The sequence below is a fragment of the Elephas maximus genome, chromosome 2 (assembly GCF_024166365.1).
Source record: "Elephas maximus indicus isolate mEleMax1 chromosome 2, mEleMax1 primary haplotype, whole genome shotgun sequence".
Classification (NCBI taxonomy): domain Eukaryota; kingdom Metazoa; phylum Chordata; class Mammalia; order Proboscidea; family Elephantidae; genus Elephas; species Elephas maximus.
In genome coordinates, this window is record NC_064820.1 from 230,210,660 (window position 1) to 230,232,406 (window position 21,747).

A 21,747-nucleotide genomic window follows, 5' to 3' on the forward strand; every position below is an offset into this window, starting at 1 on the left:
GTCATGGACAGCCCCTCCCTAGACATTGCAAAGTGGGGTGGCCTTTGCCTACCTTGTTAACCCACCATGAACAGGGTCCTTGGTTTCCCACATCTGCAGTGCATTTACTGGCTTGGACAGAAAGTTGGGGCATAGGGAGGAACCTGGAACGACACCCCCCCCCACGCCCCCCACCAGCCTTAGTGACAGCAAGGTCCTAGCTTGGAGCAGTGGCGCTGGCCTTCCCCAGAGAGCCTGGGAGCTTCTCTTCCAGGCTGTGCCATGCCCCATGTCCTGGAGGACAAGAGCTCCCTACTTGCCTGGCACCGTTCCCCCCCTACTTTTCCTTTGGGGTACATGCCCACGAAGGCAGGACTAGACATGGTGGATGAGGGCAGGAAGGCCAAAAGTGATATAATTTGGTGGTAAGCTTCTAATGGTGAGAATAATGGAACTGTTAAGACGACATAGGGCACACAGCTTCTAGAACAATCCGGACCATGCTCCTGTTAGCATGTGACTTACTGACCTTCAAATACGGGGCCTCAGGGCCTTTGCCTCAGCTCTGAAATTCGAGAGAGGGCCCAGCCTCGTGGTTCCTGAGGGGGTAGGGCAGTGTGAGATGCAACCTGGATAACTAGCCCCTTCTTCCCTCCCCATGGGGAACGGGGTACACTGCCTTAGGGGTGGCCTGGCCCACGCATTGCACTCACTGAGCTCCTTCATCCATTTCAGGGAGATCCCGGAATGGCTGGGCTTCCTGGGGCAAAGGTGAGACCCTTTTCTCAGGTTCAGGAAACCTTCAATCCCTGGTCCAGGAGATGAAGGGGGCTGTGGCTCCTTCAGTCACGTCAGCGCCATCTCCCCAGCCTCAGTCAACGAGTTGACATGGGCATGTCCCAAGGGCTGGGTGAGGCCACGGGTGGGGATGTCTGCATGGACTAAGCTCTAATCAGGGGTGAGCCTTCATTCCCACTTATCTTCCTGGGTCTTCCTGGCATCTGCCTGCAAGACGGGCCTGTTTCAAAGGTGACCCCCTTTCTGGGCCTCCACCGCCCAGCACCTCGCCCAGGTATCTCCTGGGTTCTGCTGCATCATCCTGAGCCAGTCAGGCCTCCGCCCACCCTTCTCACCCGCCCAAACCCCCGTGGTGTAAACACATGTAGATGGCCACCTCCCGTGGGCTCTGTGGCCCTTTGTCGAAAGCCCACATGACCACAGCTGTATGTCTAACATAAGCTTCTTCCCATGTTGGTTCCAGGGAGAAACTGGAGAGAACGGCGCCCCTGGGATCCCTGGCCTCCCCGGCAGAGAGGGTACAGGCGGGCCACAGGTGAGCAAGACTACTCCAGCAGGTCTCCTGGGGTGGGGGGGTGGAGAAGACAGGCTCCTATCTGCTGACCCTGCTCCAGGAGCCCTGAGGGGTCGAAGCTCCTGCAGGGCCATGTCAGGTAGGGCTCGCACTCGAGGACTCGGGTGTCTGTGTCCACCCATCTGATCCTGTGAGTGGCTTCAGTAGACATCCCACCTGTCTTGGCTCTTGTTCCTGTTGATGGTGAACCATCTCTCTCCCATCTCCATAGGGACCAAAAGGAGATAAAGGGAGCCAAGGAGAAAAGGTCAGTGCCCACAGGGAGGGAAGGGTAGAAGGCAGAGTGTCTTTGGAGGCAATGTGGGTGGGGGGCAGGGCCGCTCACCCTAAACGGTGCACCCCAGGGTGCCACTCTCTGCCCCACCCACCCTGCCACGTGTGTGGCCTCAGCAACTTGGGGACCAGGCCTTCTCCAGTTGGGAGTAACGGCTGTCAATGCTAGGGTGTGGGGGTCCCCTCTCAAGAGTCTGCCCCACAAGTAGGGCAGCTCTGAAGATAGAGGTGTCGGGTATGGTGGTCCCTGGGGGCATGGGGTAGATTGTCCCTGCTCAGAGCCTACCTTGCTTGGGATGGGGGCCTCTCGAGGCCACTGTCCTCAGCCCCAGATGCCTCCTCATACCCCATAAGCCCCGGGGTATCCCTCTCCAAGTAGTAGTTGACCAGAGCAGCCATGACAGTTCACTTCCCACTGAAAACAAAGAACTAAAGATGAGGCCTTCTCTTCCAGGGCGAGCCAGGGAAGGATGGCGTGGGGAAGCCTGGGCTCCCAGGGCCCCCCGGACTCCCGGGGCCTATCCTCTACGTGACGTCGGAGCAGGACGTAAGGATACTGTGAGGGCAGGCACCCTTCCTGTCCAGACCACTGTGGGCTGGGCACTGGGGGCCATGGGTGAGGCTGGCCCTTGGTCAGGGCCACCAGCCTGGGGGTACTGGCCTCACCCCACAGAGTGACCCAAAGATGCCAGGTACCCTTGTTTCCCATCTTGTTGGTTCTATTCAGAACTAGCCAGTGGGCCTACTTCTGCAAGACTTTATTTAGAAGAAAAGAACAAGGTGAGGTTGGGAGTTCAGCAAAAAGCAGGAGTTCCATAGCAGAAGTGAGTTACAAATGCAAAGTCGATGTTAGGGGTCTAAGAAACCACCATTCTCCAAGTGTCCAAATCAGACACATGGTCCTGTGTTTGAAGGCCCAGGATGCCTGTCCTGGTAGATGAGAACAAGGTGGTCCAGGGCCCCTGGTGCTTCCATTACACACGTCAGATGGTTCCTTAAAGTCTGACCCTCGGTGGTTCCCGGGGGCTGAAGGGCGGATCAAGCCCTTTCTTTGGAAGCTTTTCTTGTTCCCAGTGGTTGGTGTGTGCAGTAGTCGTAGCAGTAACGATAGAAACACAAGCATGACGTCCAGAGATGCCCCCAGGGAGACAAGATGGACATTGCAGATGAGACACTTTGGAAGTTAGGCACGTGGGTGGGCAGCGTCAAAGGACGTAGCCTTGTGCTTTTATAATTTAAGAGTTTCCAGCCAGGTCAGGCCCTCTGTCCTGGAACTTGTAGCCCCAAAGTGCTCATTTAAAAAACACAAAATACATTGCTGTCATGTCGGTTCTGACTCATAACGACCCTCCAGGACAGAGTAGAACTGCCCCATGGGGTTTCCAAGGAATGGCCGGTGGATTCCAACTGCCGACCTTTTGGTTAGCAGCCCGAGCTCTTAACCACTGCGCCACCAGGGATCCATAAAAATGCTCATGGTTAGCCAAATTGCCCTCATCAGAAAAGGTAAAACAACCCTTGGTTCTTTGGCAAAGGACTGTGTCAGGTTCCAGAACATTCCTCTTCCCTATAGACTGTTGAGGGCTTCTCAGCTGCCTTGCTGTGACCGTGGGGACTAGGGAAGCCCTGCAGAATGCCTGTTGGCAGTATGTTTCATTCAGCCGAGTGTGTCACCTCCCATATCTCACACATGCAGCCCCTGCCCTTGACCAGGGCCAGCAGAGGGTCTGCAGAGATCCCTGGACAAGCCCACCATCTTCAGAGCAGACTGCACGGGCCCCCCGGCATTCCCAAGCTGCGCAGCCATGTGTGGCTCACAGCTCAGATACTGACTTCCCTTGACCACTAGTGGAGGGGCCACCCAGTGCAAGGCTGGGCCCGACTGCGGCTCAGATCCTGCACAATCTGCTGTGTGACCCTGGATATACTCCTTAACCTCTCTGTGCTTGGCATCCTGGATATACTCCTTAACCTCTCTGTGCTTGGCATCCTGGCTACTGCAGTTGTGTGAGGAGGGATGGGACTGACATGGAAGTAGCTGAGAGCAATCAGTTCATAGTCATAGACAAACTACGGCAAGCAGACACGAGAGCATGAAGGACGGCTGCTAAAGATGCCATAAGGGAAGGTGGGCGCTGCCTGGCCAATGTGGACATCAGCAGTGGTGGCCCAGGTCACCAGAAAGGCCAAAGGTGCCAGAATTGTCTGCTACAGGGCAAGGATGTATACCCAGTGGTCAGCAACATGGTAAAAGGAAGTGGACTTTGAAGGCCCTCCAGGGGTCTGCAGCTCTCAGACACTTCAGTGAAGGGACTGCGCTGAGACCTGAGTTCCTGTGACTGGAAGGTAGAACTGCCGCAGAAGTGGCCCCAATTATAAGCTGAGGGCAGTGTGAGAGGGACCTTGAGGCAAAAGCCAGAGAGACACGTGAAAGCAAAGTTTTCTTTGTGAATTTAGTTGTGGGTGTTTTTTTTTTTTTTTTTTTTTTTGTAAGAGTGACATGATGAGAGCCGGGTTTTATTTTTAAATCTTGCATTTTTTCTTTCTCTTCTTTTTTCCGTTAATGTTTTCTTGCCGATTTGCCGACAGAAAGAGATTGCCAGTGTGCGGGGAACCAAGGTACGGGGCTTGCCTTGTTTCTAAGGAGTGTGCCTTTGGCTTAGCGCTCTGGGTGCTGGCTGGGCCAGTGTTTCTGGGGTGCACGATTCCAGGTTGACACTGACCCCACAGCTGTTGTGTCCCTCTTTCCCGCAGGGCAGTCCGGGGCACACAGGCTTTCCTGTAAGTAGCCTCAAGGCTTTGCTGGCAGGGATGGCGGTGGGAGAGAGGTGGTCCTCCCGGGGACGGTGGGAGATGCTGAGTCCCTAGGGTCCTTCACTCCTGCCTGGCTTCCTTTCTAGGGACCGGCTGGCCCAAAGGGTGACTTGGGCTCCAGAGGCGAGCCTGGCTTCCCAGGACAGAAGGTAAGGGCACAGGGACCCTCTCCTCAGGGTCCTCTCAATGGGCCTCTTCCCCTCAGAGTCTCCCGTCACGGGGCTGCTTCCCTCGGGGTCTCCCGTCATGGGGCTGCTCCCCTCGGGGTCATCCCCATGGGGCTCCTCTCCTTGGGATCCCCCCAAAGGGCCCCTCTCCTCGGGCCCCCGCATGTGATTCCTGTGGCCAGCAGGTACCGGAGCTTCAGCTTCACTGTTGTCCAAGCCTTTGGCTGGAACCTAGGTGTGCTTTGGTGGACAGGCCCCTTGGGACCCCATGGTGTTCGCTGGTGTAACATCTGCCAGGCCATGACCAGGCATAGTGACAGACTCCAGCCCTGGGTTCTCTCCACAAAGGCCACCCCTTTCTGGGTCTTTCTTTGGGAGTCTTCCCAGTGGGGCCCCAATTCAGGGCTTTACCTGGGTAGGAGCGAGGACCACTTGGAAACAGTGGTTGACCCCGGCTGGGACTGTCTGCCATTCCAGGGTGAAAAGGGCGAGCCTGGCACCATCGTTAGCCCTGACGGCAATGTCCTGACCCCTGCCCAGAAAGGATCCAAGGTGAGGGAAGGCAGCGAGGGGGCCTGGGGCCATGGAGACAGCTCAGAGGTGTATCCTTCTGAGAAGAGGCTGGCTACTGCTGACACCTTTCCCAATCAGGGTTCCAGAACCTTCTGTGTTGTGGGCTTGGGACTGCACAGGGCCCTCCTTGTGCCCTTCTTTGTGTGTCTTTCTACCTTTCACATCCTCTAGGGCCCAGACCCAAGTCAGCCCCCAAAAGCCTGTGTGATGTGCTTGGAGTGGACAGGCCCTAGGCCAGCCTGACAGCAGGCCCTTTTCTATTACTGAAGCCCACCCTGCAGAGAGGCGTGGGATAGGGCACAGGGACTCAGGCAGACCTCACTTGTGGGAGACAATGGAACCCAGCGTCACCCAGCTCCATGTTCCAAGCCTCTGGGGCTGCCCCCGCCCCACAGGTTTCCAGCTGCCTCTCTGTCCACTCTGTGGGCCCTATGCCAACAAGCAGCAGTTCTACCCCCCTCCCTTCCACTACGTGGCCCCAGGGAGTGCCTGCGGGAAGCCCCCAGCATGGCTGGGTCCAGGGAGCTGGTTTCTTGAGGGGCCTGTGCCCTGGGTCCAGCTCCTCCCAGCAGGTGGCCACGCAGCCTGGAGGGGGTCTGGGAGGGTCTGGACCAGGGTCTTATGGCTATGGAGGGCAGACTAGCAAGCCTGAGAGCAAGGTGGAGCCCTGGACTGTCTGGAGATGGCCATGGGACCCTGGACCCCTCAGGAGAGAACCCTGCTACTATCCCTGGCTTTCTATCTGAGATCTGGACCCCCATGGACCAGGGAAGGTCCTGCTTAGGCCCACAGCTTCAGAGGATGACCAGGCCAGATCACCCCTCATGCCCAGCAGGGCTCCAAGCTGCAGGACCCCAGGGCACACCCTGTCCGTGCACCAGACTCAAATCCCAACTTACAACCTTCTCCCACTGAGGTATCCTCCCTTGCCAGCAGGTGGACAGTGCAGCCAGCAGCCACACTGATGCACCTTCTTATTTCTGTTTAGGGTGAGCCGGGCTTCCGAGGACCCCCAGTGAGTATGAGCACTGCATGCTTCAGGACACTAGTCGTCCATGTGGCCATGACCTGTGGCCTGATAGTGTGTACGGGCAGCAGAGCAGCATAAAAACCTATAGACTTCTTCCTCTGAGGCTGACACACACTGCAGGGTGCCAGCCATGCAGAGAAGTGAGGGTTGAGAGGCATGGGGTCTGCCACACTCGGGCACCCTCTCTGGTTCCCAGTGCCACAGCCAGCCCTCTCTGAGCTTACATCTGCACCGTGAGCTCATGCCTTCACGCACACGTGTGTACACATACACACGGTGCTGTGTTCTGCACACGCTGATCAGCACTTGCTGGCACCCAGGGGTCTGCTGCACCTGTGCACAGGAAGCACCTGTAAACTAAAGGCAGCAGGTGCTGGGAGGGGTACAGCTGGGTGGGCCCTGGGGACCTGGGTCCTCTGTGCCCCCCACTCCTCTCAGCATGGCTCCCCTGCTGCCCCCAAATGTCCTCTTCTCTGCAGGGCCCCTACGGACGCCCTGGGCACAAGGGTGAGATCGGCTTTCCTGGACGGCCGGTGAGGAGCCTAGAGCCGGGGCAGGGTGGGTGGGGTTGGGACCCATGGGATGCTTGCAGGGAGGGTGCTGAGGCAGAGGAGCTGGTCAGCGGGGGGCCACGGGCCGCCCCTCACTGTGCTGTCTGTTGCAGGGTCGCCCAGGGATGAACGGACTGAAGGGGGAGAAAGGGGAGCCAGGGAATGCTGCCGCCGGATACAGCTTGAGGGTGAGTGTCCTGCGAGCACGGTGGGCTGGGGCACGGGGACACCCTGGGACTCGGAGTGGCCAGGGTGGAGCCTCACGTGCAACCACACCTCCATCGGAGACAAATCGAGCAGCCCTGCATCTGTGCCCACGTCACACAGCTCCTCTGACACACACTCACAAACACACACACTAATACACACAACAGTCGCAAACACAGAACACTCACACACAACACAAACACACACAACACTCACAAACACACACAACACTAATACACACAACACTAACACACACACTACACTCACAAACACGCACAACACACACACAACACTCGCAAACATACACTCACACACAACACACTCACACAACATTGACAAACACAGCACTCACAAATACACCGCTCACATACACTCACACACAACACACACTCTCACACACAATAATCACAAACACTAACAAACACACACTCACACATAACACTCACAAACATCAATCACACAAACATACATACCCCCAACTTAAGCCTGGTAGAGTTAACTTTTAAACTTCAAACCTGGTATGGCCAGACCGCACCCCGGGGCTGCAGCTCCTCAGCGTGTGACCAGCCCTGTCCCAGGTCCACTGGGCTCCTTATAATCCAGACAGTCTTGTGGGCCCCCACCGCAGGGACGTTAGGTGCGTGGCTCTCTCTGGAAACGTGACGGGGACAGTGCCTGTCCTGGTGGGTTGGTGATCACAAGCTAACCCAGCTGCAGTTTGCGTGGCTACCTCATTCGCTGTGATGGGCAGAGGTGCTCCCACCCCTGATGCCCTCGTCAGTGCTGTGACTGGGGGTGAGCACGGCTGACCAGTCCTTTTTCTCCCCCCCACAGGGTCCGCCCGGTCTCCCAGGGCCTCCGGGGCCCCCAGGCCCTCCTGGGACACCTGTCTATGACAGCAGTGTAAGTCACCAGGCTGTCCCCAGCCCCTGCTGCCCTGCGCCTTTCCCCACGGCTCCTCTGGCCGCTCCTTTCAAAGAATCTTGGAGAAGCGTCAGGTCTCCTTTCTCCTGACCTCTAGAGAAGCTGTGATGGGGAGCCGTCAGCCTCTGGGTCCTGGGGGTGTGTCTGGGATGGGTGGCTCTGGTACAAGTTTGACACTGTGAACAGGTATGTGGCTCCCCTAGACCCTTCAAGCCCACCTCGGCATGGGGGCTGCCCTTAGGGAGCAGCTGATTAGAAGGTAGGTCCCACAGTGAAAGAGAAGGCTGGGGAAGGCAGTGGGGGGCTCTGAGTTGGGAGCTGCTGAGTACTTAAGCCTCGTGGCACTGGGAAATGGGCGGGGCCCCCATTTCACAGATGCAAAAACTGAGGCTTAGAGAGGTAAAGCAACCAGACCCCTGTGACAACCTCCCTCCTACACTTCCCATGGCCCTGCCTGTGCAGAAGGAGGTGCTGGGTGGGGGGGTTCTTCTGGGCTCAGGGGTTCCCTGGTAGGCAGTGGCCTCAATTTCCAGAGCACTGCACCCCTCAGTGGTTGGCATTGGCCTCTCATTTGCAGGCATATGTCAACTCTGGCCGCCCTGGGCCTCCAGGATCACCAGGTAAGGATGCCCTGGGGCGGCAAGTTCTGGCAGGTCCCTGACCCACAGCCTGTGAAGCCCCGTGAGGCTGAGGAGGGTGGTGAGTCCCTCTATCCCACACCACAGCTCACAGAAGAAGGCAGTAGATGGCAGGGGCCCAAGCAGTGGGGTGGTGATTTTGCACGGGTGTGATGAAATCAGTGCCAAGCACGAGGATTACTTCTGAGTCTTTCTAACCCTGGGCATCCCCATACCCAGGGTGTCCATGAACTCCCCCCAGAACCCGCTAATGGCCAGGACACCCCAATTCTCAGGACTCCAGTCCCTTTCCTTGCTGGGCTCTGCTTCCTCTGCACAGCCTCCCAGACATCCTGATCCCTGGGCAGGGCAGACACTGGCGTGGATACCCCCTTGCCATCCTGGGTTCACACTGTTCGCTGCCCAAGCAGGGGTGGGGAGGCGCTGACCCTTGCTGTTCTCAGCATGGCCCCCTCTGCTCACAGTCCCTAAGCAGGCCCAGGGAGTGTGCCGGGGGACCCCTGTGGGGCTGGTGCACCCCTGCCCTTCTCAAGCTCTGCTCTGGCTGTCCTCTTCCTGGTCCAGGCCCACCCATGTGGGGGACCCACCAGGAGTCCCCACAGCCCTGGCGGTGGCCTTCAGGTAAAAGGCCTTGTCTCTGTTCCCCCAGGGTACCAGGGGCCTTCTGGACCAAAGGGTGACAAAGGAGAAGTGGGCCCACCTGGTCCCCCAGGTGAGTAAGCTCCGGGCACCCCAGCTGAAGAGGACAGTGCCACCAACATGCACTGTGGGGGGCCACTTTCCTGCCTTCTCAGAAGGAAGCCCCTCCTGGCCCACAGAACCCCAGCATGGTGGCAGGGGCTGTGTGTGGATCACAGATGGCCGGTCACCCACGCAGCTTGGGTTGGGGATCAGACCTGCTGGAGGAGCCTGTGTCCTGGGCCCAGGGCCTGGGGGGCTCCTCTCCTGGGGGGCTACTCTCCTGGCGGGCTCCTCTCCTGGTGGGCTTGCCTCACAGCCCACCCACTAAGGAGCAGGGCGGTGTCCTTCCTCTGCACACTTCCCAGAGGAGGCCCGGCACCCCTGGTGTACTGGGTGGGGGGGGTCCTGAGACAGCCCCTCCCACGGGCTGGGCAGCAAATGGCACCTTACATTTAGAACTTTGTGTATGAGTTTCATGGCAGATAAGATGCACCAGAAGAAAGAATAAATGAGCCGGAGCAGTGGTGGGGACAGAGTGTCCTGGAGGCCACGGAGTGTGTGGGAGACACAGGACGCCATGGCACCTAGTGTGTGTGGCTGCTGTGCCGGAAGGGGGTGCACCAGGCAGAGGCAGCACGCCAAAGGGTAACAGCCAAGAATTTCCACAGTGACAGAAGATTCAAAAAGCACCTTGCACACCCAAAGGATCCACAAGAAAATGGCCAGGTGGCTTCTCAACAAAAGTGAGAGGAGCCAGAAGCCCATAAAGTGGTGGTAAAACATCAAAAGAAGCCGCTAACAGAATTGCACAGGCAGTGAAAACATTCTGCAAAAGGAGAATGAAATGGCGGCAGCGAATCCATCCCCAGTGCTCCTGCCCTCAGGGGCCGGCGAGGGGCTCCAGGTGCCGGGAACAAAGCTGGTGGAGGCACAGGCATGGTGGTCGGAAGGACGAGCAGACGAAAGGCAACTCAAATCAGCACGGACCACATTACGCCACTTGCCAGTGACCTGTGCAGAGGGAGTGAGGTCGCAGACCCCCAAGTCTCCTGCCCTGTGCAGGAGGTGGTGAGAGTCCTGACTTACCTCAGCCTTTAGAGTCAAGGGTACACGTGTGATCTCAAGGGTAAGCCAGGAACAGGAAAAGAGTGCCCATCGAGTAACCCAATGGAAGAAGGGGATAATAATAAACCACATGATCTTAAAGAAGGCAGGGGAGGACAGGAAAAGGAGCCAAGAACCGGTGGAACAAATAGAAAATAGCGAGGAAAACATTTACACCCAAATGTACGAGTAAATCCATCAAATGCCGATAGACTAAATGCTCCTATTAAAAGACAAACCGTCCAACGGAATGAAAACAAAATACATACTGTTTACAAGAGACACCTTAAAGGTGAGGATTCAAACGCTAAAGGTGGAAGGGAGGAAGAAAACGTGCTGATCAGAAGACAGCTGGCAAATGTGTGTGTGTTAGTGTGTGTGAGTGAGAGTGTGCTAGTGTGTTTGGAGTATGTGTGTATCCATGTGACAGTGTGGTGTATCTGTGTGTGTGTGTAAAACCAGACAAAGTAGGTCTTCAGAAACATTGCCATAAATGAAGAAGAAACTTTCGTTATGGTAAAAGAGTCACTTCACCAGGAAAACATAGCAACTCTAAATTTCTTTACGCGCCTAATAACATGGAGTCTCAGGGTGGCGGTCACGGTTAAGCTCTCGACTACTAACTGAAAGGTCAGCAGTTTGAGTCCACCCAGAGGTGCCTCAGAAGAAAGGCCAGGTGATCTGCATCTGAAAAATCAGGCATTGGAAACCCTATGGAGCACAGTTCTCCTCTGACACACACGGGGCCGACTCCACAAAACTGCCTTTTTTTTTTTTTTAAAGAACGTAGCCTCAAGATATAAGAAGTAAAACAGAGAACTAAAGGGCAAAGACAGAAATCAATAATTTTAGGGGACACTCACCCAGCTCTCAGTAACCGATAGACAGAGCAGCAAGAAGACAAGTCACTAAGGAGACGGGAGATCTGAACGGCAGGGCTACAAACCTGGGCTCCGTGATGTATCTTTGCTGCCGTCCCCGGCACCTGCGGACACGGAGCATATTCCAGCAAACAGAACATTTGCCAAGCAGGCCAAAACCAAACTCAAAGCACATCTGCAAAGTTCAAGGAATTGAAACCATGCAGAATATTTCTCTGACCTAAGTGGGTTTGTCACGAGGAAGTCAACCTCAGCAAAACACCTACAAAGTGCCGGTTAAGCATTGTACTTCCAAATAAATCATGAGGTCAAAGAGGAAATCACAACGGAAGTCGGATGTTAACCGGAGCTGAATGATAATGAAAACTGGAGGCATCAGACCCTGAGGGCTGCTGCTAAAGGTGTGCTCTGCAGAAGGACCCAGGACGAAAAGCAGGGTACACGGCCAGGCAGTCCGAGTCCTGGCAGCAGGCCGGGTCACCTCCAGCACCCGCCCGAATGACAGTGATGAGGGGTGGGGCCACCCAGCGCAGAACTAATTCTCCAGTAACAACCCAGGCAGGTCTTTTAGGGCCGTGCAGGGAGGGCATGCTTCTGCACCCATCAGAGCTCAGTGCTGGCTCCCACCTGGTGCTGGGCCAAGCAACTTACCCGTCAGGGGTTGTTCTTACTGCAGTCCTTGTTGCCTGGTCACACGGGTGACATTCTGCCTGTATCAGGTTTCCCAGGAATGGTTATGGAAGAAGGTCAGCCCAAGGATGCCTCTCCACCAAGGTGAAGGGGTTTGTTAACTCTATGTTCACAGAATTGCAGCCTTAAATAGCATAAATGTTTAAGCATGCAGCCCAAGAAGTTGGAAAAAAACAGAAAATTTAACTTGAAGAAAATAGATGGAAAGAATATTAAAGACCAGAAATTAGTGAAATACATGCATATAACGTACACACCAGCTGCCGTTGAGTCGTTTTCAACTCACGGCAACCCGCGTCTGTCAGGTGTCAGAGCAGAGCCGTGCTCCGCAGGTTTCCAGTGGCTGGCTTTTCAGAAGCAGATCACCAGACCTCTCTTCTGAGGTGCCTCCAGGTGGGCTGGGACCTCAGTCCTTCTGGTGAGCAGCTGAGCGCTTGACTGTTTGCACCATAAATTTACTGGTATAGGGACAATTTACAAAACTCAATTCATCGTCATCAACAATTAAAATGGAAACTTAAAGTTACCATTAACAAAATCATCAAAAAATGCCAGTTTAGTAGGAATAAATGTACCAAAATATTATGGGCCCTCTCCCCAGAGAAACACAAAAATCCCTAAAAGAAATGAAGTAACTTAATTTTCAATTACCTGAAAAATCAATTTCGGGTAAAACAATAAAGCTTCTGGAAAATAAAAAGAGAATACCTGCGTGATCTTGGGGTAGGCAATTAGAATTCAAAGAGCAAATTACGAGCTTCCACGGTCACAAAACACCGTTAAGCGTGTTAACGTGAAAACCACAGGAGCAAAGAACCTGTCCACAATATATAAAGAACTTCCGCAAGTCTACCAGTTGCCTTGAGAAGATTCTGACCATGGTGACCCCATGTGCAGAGCAGAACTGTGATCCGTAGGGTTTTCAATGGCTGTGACCTTTCGGAAGGAGATTGCCAGGCTTTTCTTCTGAGGCACCTCTGGGTGGACTCAAACCACCAACCTTTCCGTTAGCAGTGGAGCACATTAACTGTTTGCAACACCTAGGGACTCCAAAGAATTCCTACAAGTCAATAAAAAAAACATAGGCAACCGATAGATATACAGTTAGTCATTATTCGCGGATTCCACATTTTCAAATTCACCTGCTTGCTAAAAATACTTGCGGCAATTTTGTGGTCATTCGTGGACATGCAAATGCCTGGGGCCTGGAGAACTTCCCAGCTGAGGCCAAGCAAGGCTGGTTCCCTATTCACTAATTCAGTGTTGGTGGGAATTTTATAGAATGCAACTTCCTTGAATAGCAAGAATCGACTGCACAAACAAGAGCTGTGAGCAGGCATCTCACAGTATAAAGACGCTCAACCTCCTTAATCAGGAGGGCTTTGGGGATTTAAATGGAGTCCCAACGTGGCCCCAATGGTTAAGTGTAGACCTACTCACTGACAGGCTGGCAGTTCAAACCCTCCCAGAGGTGCCTTATAAGGAGGGCTTGGTGATCTACTTTCAAAAGGTCATTGAAAATCCTGCGAAGCACAGACCTACTCTGCACGTGGGGTCGGAGCCACACTGTAAACAGCCCCACCGCCATCGGTGGTGGCAGTGAGACCTGTGTTTTGGGGTGGCCACGCTGCGCCGTCACCTTGCAACAGACCTCTGGTCCACACGTTATGGACAAACCCCCACACGCTGAGCTCTAGAGCCAGGCGCCAAGTCCTCTCTTTAGGTCTGCTTATATGAGGTTCCAAAGCAGGTGACTTTGCTCTGGTCTGTGCCATGCGTCCTCTGGGGAGGCCGTGGGGGTGTGGGGGACACTCACCCACCCTGAGCTGGCATGGAGGGCTCCCCCGGGGTCAGTGTCACTTCTGACCATTCACCCAGTCTGCATGGTGCTGGATACCTTCAGTGCCTGTATATGGCATCTCAACAAAAAGTATACTTAAAATGCACCCTTAGAAGGAGCCCCCTCCTGGCTAGCGAGCATGCTCTGGAGGGCAGCTGGGGGGCCAGGGTCTCCTCCTGCTGCAGCTGCCTTGGGTGGCTGCAGTGCTGCTGGGAGTCGGGCTGTGAGGGAGGGCAGCGGGGGGGCCCTCACGCCCTCTTTCCTTCTCTCCCCTCCTTCCCCATCTGCAGGGCAGTTCCCGTTCAACTTCCTGCAGCTGGAGGCTGAGATGAAGGTGGGTGTCAGCCCCGGACCATTGGAACCACACTGGGGGCCCAGCATCCCCATGGGGACCCCATTCTTGGCATGAGAGTCTGCCCTTGAACTGTCTGGTCACACAGTCCTTCTTCTTGATGACACTGGCCTTAGGTTGCCCAGGGTCCAGAGCTCCTCTGTCTGACCCATGGGGGTGGGGGACATTGACCCGGTGGGCAGGACCCCAAGGACCTTCACCTCGGTTCTTTCGGGGACTTGGAACAGCAGGCTGGGAGGCAGAGCTCTTTCCTTCTCCCAGGGTGAGTAGCTCCAGGCTGTGCTGGGTCCAATTGCCTCACTTTGGCTGGGAGAGGACTAGAGGAGGCCTCACGTTGCTGGAATCTGGTCCCCCCACACCCCTGCTCCACACAGCTGCCTGCTTCAGACAAGCGTTTCTCCCTACAGGGCGAGAAGGGTGACCGGGGGGACGCTGGGCAGAAAGGAGAGAGGGGTGAGCCAGGAGGTGGCGGAATCTTCGGCTCCAGTGTGCCGGGGCCCCCTGGCCCCCCTGGTCCACCAGGCTACCCTGGGATTCCGGTAAGCAGGGTCCTGGGGTTGCTCCGGCCTGTGCAGGCACAAAGGCCACCTCCGGGATACAGCTGGGCCCAGGGCTGAGGGCAGGTCCTGCCCAGCATAGGTGCCCACCCAGGCCCCTGAGGCTGTAGTCTGTGAGCTGGGCCCTCCCGAAGCAGCCTGCCCTTCTAGGCCCCCCACCCCGCCCCCCGCCGTGTATTTGTCCTTGGGGGCTGAGATGGAGATGGGTGCACACACACAGCTGTGGCCCTCTCAGGTGTGGCACCCACCTGTGGCTCACCCAGGCCAGGAAGGATGCCCCAGCCTTTTCACTGATCCTCTGGTCGCCCCTGCACCCCTGCCTTTGGGTAGAAGATGGCCCGTCCTAAAAGAGCATAGTGACAGAAGAGTCTCAGCGTCTGCTGGGGCCTTGGAAGCCACCCTGTTCTCAGGGGGCTGCCCCGGTCCACTGCCTGGCATCACATCCCTAGAGAAGAGGAATTGGTGGAGTGAAGGGGCAGGGCCCCTCAGCCTTCAGTGCTGACCACCACCCCCTTCCTGCCCTACACAGTGACCAGGGGCTCTCACAGGTGCGGCCCCAGCCCTCTCAGGCTGCCTGGTCTGGGCCTGGGCACTGCAGGTAACAAGGTCCTGTGTTCTGTGTCTGGCCCTAGGGTCCCAAGGGAGAGAGTATCCGGGGTCAGCCTGGCCCACCAGGCCCTCAGGGACCCCCCGGCATTGGCTACGAGGGACGCCAGGGGCCTGCTGGGCCTCCTGGACCTCCAGGGCCCCCAGGACTCCCCTCGTTTCCTGGCCCACACAGACAGAGTAAGTCTGGCAAGGAGTGGACCCTGGTGAGCTCGGGAAGGGCACGGCCTGGTTTAGCTGGGTATAGCCATGACACCCATCACTGCTCTCTCACAGCAATCAGCGTCCCTGGCCCCCCTGGCCCACCTGGCCCCCCAGGGCCCCCTGGAACCACGGGTGCATCCTTGGGTGTAAGTATCCAGGTGGTGGCTGGGCACCGCCTGCCTGGCCCAGCCAACTCACGCTGCCCGGTCCCATCCCCCACCCCAACCAACCCTCATTGCTGGGGCCCAGCCACTGGCTGGCTGCTCCTGCTCTTCAGAGGGCTGAGTGTAGGCTGCCTTGGGGGTGCCCTTCAATGGACCCCGTGGGGCCCCAGCTCTGAGCCAGCTTTGCCCCTGGGGCACACGAACAGAAGTCCCAGAGATAGAAGAGAAGCTGGGTTCATGAGGATGCCAGGTCGGGTGGGGTGGGTCAAGGAGGAGAACTGAGGCTCCCATACACCAGTCCATTGTGTGGGGACCGGGGTGGCTAGGGGACTTGGGGGCATGCTGGGGTCCCCTGCAACATTCAGGGCAATAAGTCCTGGCATGAACGTGGGCACTTGGCTTGAACCTGCCTCCTCCCTCCCAAGGGTGGCCCAGCCAGCCCTCTGATCACAGGGCCCTTTTGGGAAACAGACTGGTGAGAAACGTGCTCATCCAAGTCCTAATGACTGACAGAGACCATGACCTGCAGCAGGAAATATCCCCGCAATCCTGCTGCCTCCCCACACTCCGATATCCTGAACCATCCAAACCCAGGCCCTTGAACACCAGACCCTCAGCCAGGACCTGGCTGGCCCCCATCTTTATTCCTCAGGACCCATGTTGGGTTTGGGGTTTTTAGCAGGTGAAGATCTGGGCCACGTACCAGACCATGCTGAACAAGGTGCACGAGGTGCCTGAGGGCTGGCTCATCTTTGTGGCTGAGAGGGAGGAGCTGTACGTCCGGGTCCGGAATGGGTTCAGGAAAGTTCTGGTGAGTTCCTGGACGGCAGTGTCCCTGCAGCTAAAAGGGACTCACAGTGTCGTCCCTCCTTCGCTCATGGGGTGTACAATACAGCGGACACAGGTAGACGGCTTACAAAGAAGTGAGAAGCCCTACAACATGGTCCCTGCCGACAGGGAATCCCAGCTGCTGCAGGAGCCTCCCCATTGGATGGGTATCACCTGGGGCAGCTTCGGCCAGCACTTCTGCCCGCACGTCGGAAGTAACAAACACACTAAATGTGCTAAGTGTGTCAGAGACTAGGACCCCAGGCGCCATGTTGACCTCTGTTTACAATCCTCGTGTGTGTCTGTAAACAGACACACACATGCACACATACAGTGAAGACTGACTGTAGATAGATAGATGATTTATCTATCTATCTATCTATCTATCTATCTATCTATCTATCTATCTATCTATCTATCTATCTATCTATCTATCTATCTATCTATCTATCTATCTATCTATCTATCTATCTATCTATCTATCTATCTATCTATCTATCTATCTATCATCTATCTAATCTATCTCTATCTCTCTAATCTGTCTTGTCTACCTAATCCACCTACCTACCTATCATCTATCTGTCTGTCTGCCTGTCTATCTATCTATCTATCTCTCTATATCGATCTAACACAGTGGGTAAAGTGATCAACTGCTAACGGAAAGGTCAGTGGTTCAAAACTACCAGCAGCTCCTCGGGAGAAAGATGTGGCAGTCTGCTTCCTTGGAAACCCTCTGGGTTTGGTACGGGTTCGCTACGAGTTGGAAGTGACTTGACAGCAGTGGTATATATATATATATATACACACACACATACACACACACACCCCCATACACAAAACCAAAAAACCACACCATAAGACGGAGTAGAACTGCCTCATAGGGTTTCCAAGGAGCACCTGGGGGATTTGAACTGCTGGCCTTTTGGTTAGCAGCCATAGCTCTTAACCACTACGCCACCAGGGTTTCCAAGGCTGGTTTGGTATTCACTAATTCAGTGTAAGTGGGGACTGTATAGAACACGACTACTGCGAATGATGAGAATCAATTGTATATATACGTGCCTCTTGGTATACCTATGCGCATGAGTGAGAACAAGAGGCCCTCTGACAGGCCTTCTTACCCCCCGACATGTGACTTGGTGTCTTTGCTCATCTCATTGTCATCTGAGGAACACCACAGTGTGACCACCTGAGGCTAAGGATGAAGGGCATCATCAGCACCTTGGGGTGGCCTGTGCATCATCCATGGCTGCCTGGCACTGGGCCTGGGGACCTTCACGCCCCCGACCAGCATCTAGTTAGTTTAGTTTAGACGTTGCCCTTTTGAGAGGAATGATGCCAACCCTCTTTTCTGGTCCAGACAGAGGACGGCAGGCCAGGGCCCCTTGGGGAAAAGTTTCTCTTTTCCATGTTAAGTGTGAGGTTGGATAGAGGTCAGCCCAGTGTCCCTGAAGCAACCTGCCATGTCTCTGGAGCTTCCCTTGTCTAAGGCCTAAGAATTTACGCTGATATTTTGCATTGATGCAGCCCCTGAGCTGCTGTGGGCTTCCTCTATCCCTACACCACAGTCCCCCTTGTCCTGCCCAGGTCCTCCCATGTCCCTTTGGACCCTCTCATGTTGTGCTCATGTCTTCAGCCAGCTATGGACGCTGCAGGTCCCTCTACATGTCACTAACAGCATACACTGACCGGGTACCCACTGTGTACTGGGGTAGGCGCTGGGGATTGGGCCCCGTTCCCAACTCCAGGGAGCTCACATTCTAGCAGAACAAGGCAGGCGAGCATACACTGACCGGGCACCCACTGTGTACTGGGGTAGGCGCTGGGGATTGGGCCCCGTTCCCAACTCCAGGGAGCTCACATTCTAGCAGGACAAGGCAGGCGATAAGCAATGCCTGTAATACACAAGTGGCCGGAAGGGGATGTGCTACGGGTAAGGCAGGCAGGCATCATGGGCAGGGAAGGCTCCAGCCACCTGGGGCTTGGACTAATCCCAGCGTTCTCTTCTAGCTGGAGGCCCGGACACCACTGCCACGCGGAACGGTAAGGAGCATTTCTTCTTTCCCAGGGCTGTTAGTCTAGGGGTCTGTGTCTAGGAGCTGGCACACAGACTGGACAGGGGTGTTCGATGGCCCCCATGTGGTCTCATGGCAGGTGACAGTTGGTACCATAGAGTCCTGGAGTGTGTGCCCCTCATGGTCAGCCCTGCTGGGGTGGGGGGCACAGACATGTGACAGCCCCTCAGTGTTAGGCTGGGTGTCTCCGTGAGGGCAACATGTGAATGACATAACCTTTTGTGTCTGGCTCATTGCTCTTCCAAAACTAGAAGTTTCTGGGAGCTAAAGCCCACATTTCATTGTCTTTGTCTGTCTTCTCTCACCCAGAACCCAGAATACCAGGCACAGGGATAGATACCTCTAGAAGGGGTGGATGGGTGAGTGGATGAGTGGACAGATGGATGGATGGACGGATGGATGGATGGATAGGTGGGTGGACGGGTGGACGAGTGGGTCGGTGGATGGATGGATGGGTGGGTGGGTGGTGGATGGGTGGGTAGGTGGATAGATGAGTGGGTGGGTAGGTGGATGGATGGATGGGTGAGTGGATGGATGGATGGGTGGATGGGTGGGTGGGTAGATGAGTAGATGGATGGATGGGTGGGTGGGTGTGTGGATGGATGGGTGAATGGGACGGTGGATGGATAAGTGGGTGGGTGGATGGATGGATGAGTGGGTGGGTGTGTGGGTGGATGGATGAGTAGATGGATGGATATAAAAGGAATGAATAGATGGCCACTGATGTGCCATGGAGAGGACTGGCACTGGGTGAGCAGAGGGTGATCAACCATTTTAGGCATTCATGGCTCACTGGGGTCGCATCTGGAGGTTGGTGGTGGTCTCCACCCTTGCTCTCTGCCCCACACACTCTCGGGCATCTGCCCAGGGCCTGGGGGCAGCTCCGCTCACCTAGAAGACCAGCCCCTCCGGCCACATAAGAATGTAAACCAGAGTCGGATGAGGGCAGGGCCTCTGAAGGGACAGCAGGGTTGTGGATGGGACCTGGGGAGGGGCGTTGGGAATGTGATCGGGACCTGAGGACACCTCAGCCTCCATCCCAGCCCCCCTACCCTCTCATCACAGGACAACGAAGTGGCTGCCCTGCAGCCCCCTGTGGTCCACGAGGGCCACCTATACTCCTGGCAGGAGCCTCCCCACTCTACAGCACGGCCCTGGCGGTCAGACGGCATCCTGGCCAACCCCCCACGCCTGCCTGACACCCAGCCCTACCCTGGGGCCCCGCACTACAGCTCCTACGTGCACCTCCAGCCAGGTCGCCCCACCATCCTGCCTACCCATGCCCACCAGGACTTCCAGCCGGTGGTGAGTGCCAAGGGGCATTGACAGCTCAGGTGCTGGGCTGCAGGGCACTGGGAGAGGGACCCAGACCCCAGGGAGGTTCCAGGGTGGGGGTGGGTATGCAGCTTCTGGGCAACATCCACTCTAACTTGTTGGGATACACATGCTGGCTGCCACTAGGACACTGGGATCCACCCTCTGGTAGGGTTTAAATGCCTCCAAGGTCAGTCTCACTCAAGACCTGGAGACTTGGCCAGTGGCAGTGACAGTGGGGACAGGAGCTTGGTGAGCTTCTGGTCCAGGAGGAGGCGGGGTGGGGGGCTGACACCTGGGGCTGCTCTGGACCCCATGGGCAGAGCTGGACCTCTGCGGGAATGGGACAGGTAGGGGTGGGCAGGGGGCAGGTAGGTGTGGGGCATCCTGGTTGAGATGGGGAAGTGCTTCCTGGGTCCACACCACCCAAAACTGCCCATTCCCCTGAGCTGACCTGCCACAGGGGTCCCCTAGACATAGCCACCACTGGCTGGAAGTCATGGTGGGCATGGGTGGGTGGTCTGGTGGGGCAAGCTGACTGGAGGTGCATGTAGGAGCTGTGGTTTGGGGCCCCAGGGTAGGGCTGGGTGTCTGGCAGGCATGGGGGCTAGCCAGGATGCTGTCCTCCTCCACCTACCTGGTTGGTGCTGCTCCTCTGTTCTTGGATCTTCTCATCCCCTCGGGGTCACGGGGGGCAGGGACAGTGCACTGGGGACCCAGCCTGAGAGACGGCCCCACTGACCTGTGACACCCTTTCCTCACCCCAGCTCCACCTGGTCGCCCTCAACAGCCCGCTCACGGGCGGCCTGCGCGGCATCCGCGGCGCTGACTTCCAGTGCTTCCAGCAGGCACGGGCCGTGGGGCTTGCTGGCACCTTCCGCGCCTTCCTGTCCTCTAGGCTACAGGACCTGCACAGCATCGTGCGCCGTGCTGACCGTGCAGACGTGCCCATTGTCAACCTCAAGGTGGGGCCAGCCAGTCAGGGGCACGGCTGAGAGGAGGGGCTTTAGTGGAGGTGGGGCCACGGGCAGGCATCCACACAGGGGCGGCCTTTGACAGTGCGGGGGTGCAGGGCCCACCCATCACAGGTAGCTCCTGGGTGGGCACCTTGTGGCCTGGCCCCAGCTGGCATGTGGGTGGGTCTGGTTGTTTTGCAGGCACCCACCAGGCCTTCTGTACCCCAGGAGGCTGCCACCTGCCCCGGTGAATTCCAGAACTGCCCCCACCCCCCCCACCCCCCACACACGTGGCCAACAGCCCTGTATGCAGGGCAGCACCTCTGGGAGCCCTGGAGCCCCAGTGCCTGTCACGTGTGGTGTTTCCCACCATGCGTGGTGTTTCCCGCCGTGCGTGGTGTTTCCCGTCATGTGTGGTGTTTCCTGTCATGTGTGGTGTTTCCTGGCTGTGCGTTCCCAGCCACATGGGCCAGGGCTGAGCTGCTTATACTCATGGTCACCCCGAGCATAGCCAGGGGGCAGGAAACATCCTCCCGGGTGTTACTCAAGCTCCAGCCCTCCCCTAGTCCAGCTTTCCCCCTGCCCGCCAGCTCTCCCCCTTCGGCCTGGGGAGGGGGTTCAGAGCTGAGTCTGCTTAGACCTCTCACCTGGCTTTATTCCACAGTTTAATCATGACTCTGGGCTGCTGCAGCTTTCCAATGTCCCGGGAGCTCTGGGGTTCCTTAAAACCCTGCTTCAGGATGGGGATGGGGGCCAACGGCCCACTAGCCATGGGCTACCTGGTGCCTGGGAAGCAGGAGGCTGCAGACCCTGCCCACCCCCCAGGCAGGCCTGCATTAAGGGCAGAAGGTCCCTCTGCCCTGACTGGTGTCCGAGTATCCTCTCGACAGCCTACAGCTGCCCAGGCCAGATGGGGCCTTGCCCAGCAGGTCTGTCCCTCAGGCAGGATGTGACCAGAGACCAAGTA

The 21,747-nt window shown here is 56.5% G+C and overlaps 1 protein-coding gene across 2 annotated transcripts in view; it reads left to right on the forward strand.

The window, feature by feature from the left end:
- COL18A1 (collagen type XVIII alpha 1 chain) overlaps positions 1 to 21,747 on the forward strand; it is a 136,871-nt gene that overhangs the window by 113,552 nt on the left and 1,572 nt on the right. For both annotated transcript variants that reach the window (XM_049875048.1, XM_049875047.1), the window contains 22 exons: positions 715 to 750; positions 1,241 to 1,312; positions 1,563 to 1,598; positions 2,079 to 2,171; positions 4,214 to 4,243; positions 4,379 to 4,405; positions 4,525 to 4,587; positions 5,083 to 5,157; positions 6,167 to 6,193; positions 6,688 to 6,741; positions 6,873 to 6,947; positions 7,801 to 7,869; positions 8,468 to 8,510; positions 9,178 to 9,240; positions 14,015 to 14,058; positions 14,484 to 14,615; positions 15,266 to 15,419; positions 15,516 to 15,589; positions 16,287 to 16,418; positions 18,446 to 18,478; positions 19,576 to 19,815; positions 20,592 to 20,789. In XM_049875048.1, coding sequence (XP_049731005.1) covers positions 715 to 750; positions 1,241 to 1,312; positions 1,563 to 1,598; positions 2,079 to 2,171; positions 4,214 to 4,243; positions 4,379 to 4,405; positions 4,525 to 4,587; positions 5,083 to 5,157; positions 6,167 to 6,193; positions 6,688 to 6,741; positions 6,873 to 6,947; positions 7,801 to 7,869; positions 8,468 to 8,510; positions 9,178 to 9,240; positions 14,015 to 14,058; positions 14,484 to 14,615; positions 15,266 to 15,419; positions 15,516 to 15,589; positions 16,287 to 16,418; positions 18,446 to 18,478; positions 19,576 to 19,815; positions 20,592 to 20,789 — 1,770 coding nt within the window. The remainder of the gene's footprint in view (positions 1 to 714; positions 751 to 1,240; positions 1,313 to 1,562; positions 1,599 to 2,078; positions 2,172 to 4,213; positions 4,244 to 4,378; positions 4,406 to 4,524; positions 4,588 to 5,082; positions 5,158 to 6,166; positions 6,194 to 6,687; positions 6,742 to 6,872; positions 6,948 to 7,800; positions 7,870 to 8,467; positions 8,511 to 9,177; positions 9,241 to 14,014; positions 14,059 to 14,483; positions 14,616 to 15,265; positions 15,420 to 15,515; positions 15,590 to 16,286; positions 16,419 to 18,445; positions 18,479 to 19,575; positions 19,816 to 20,591; positions 20,790 to 21,747) is intronic.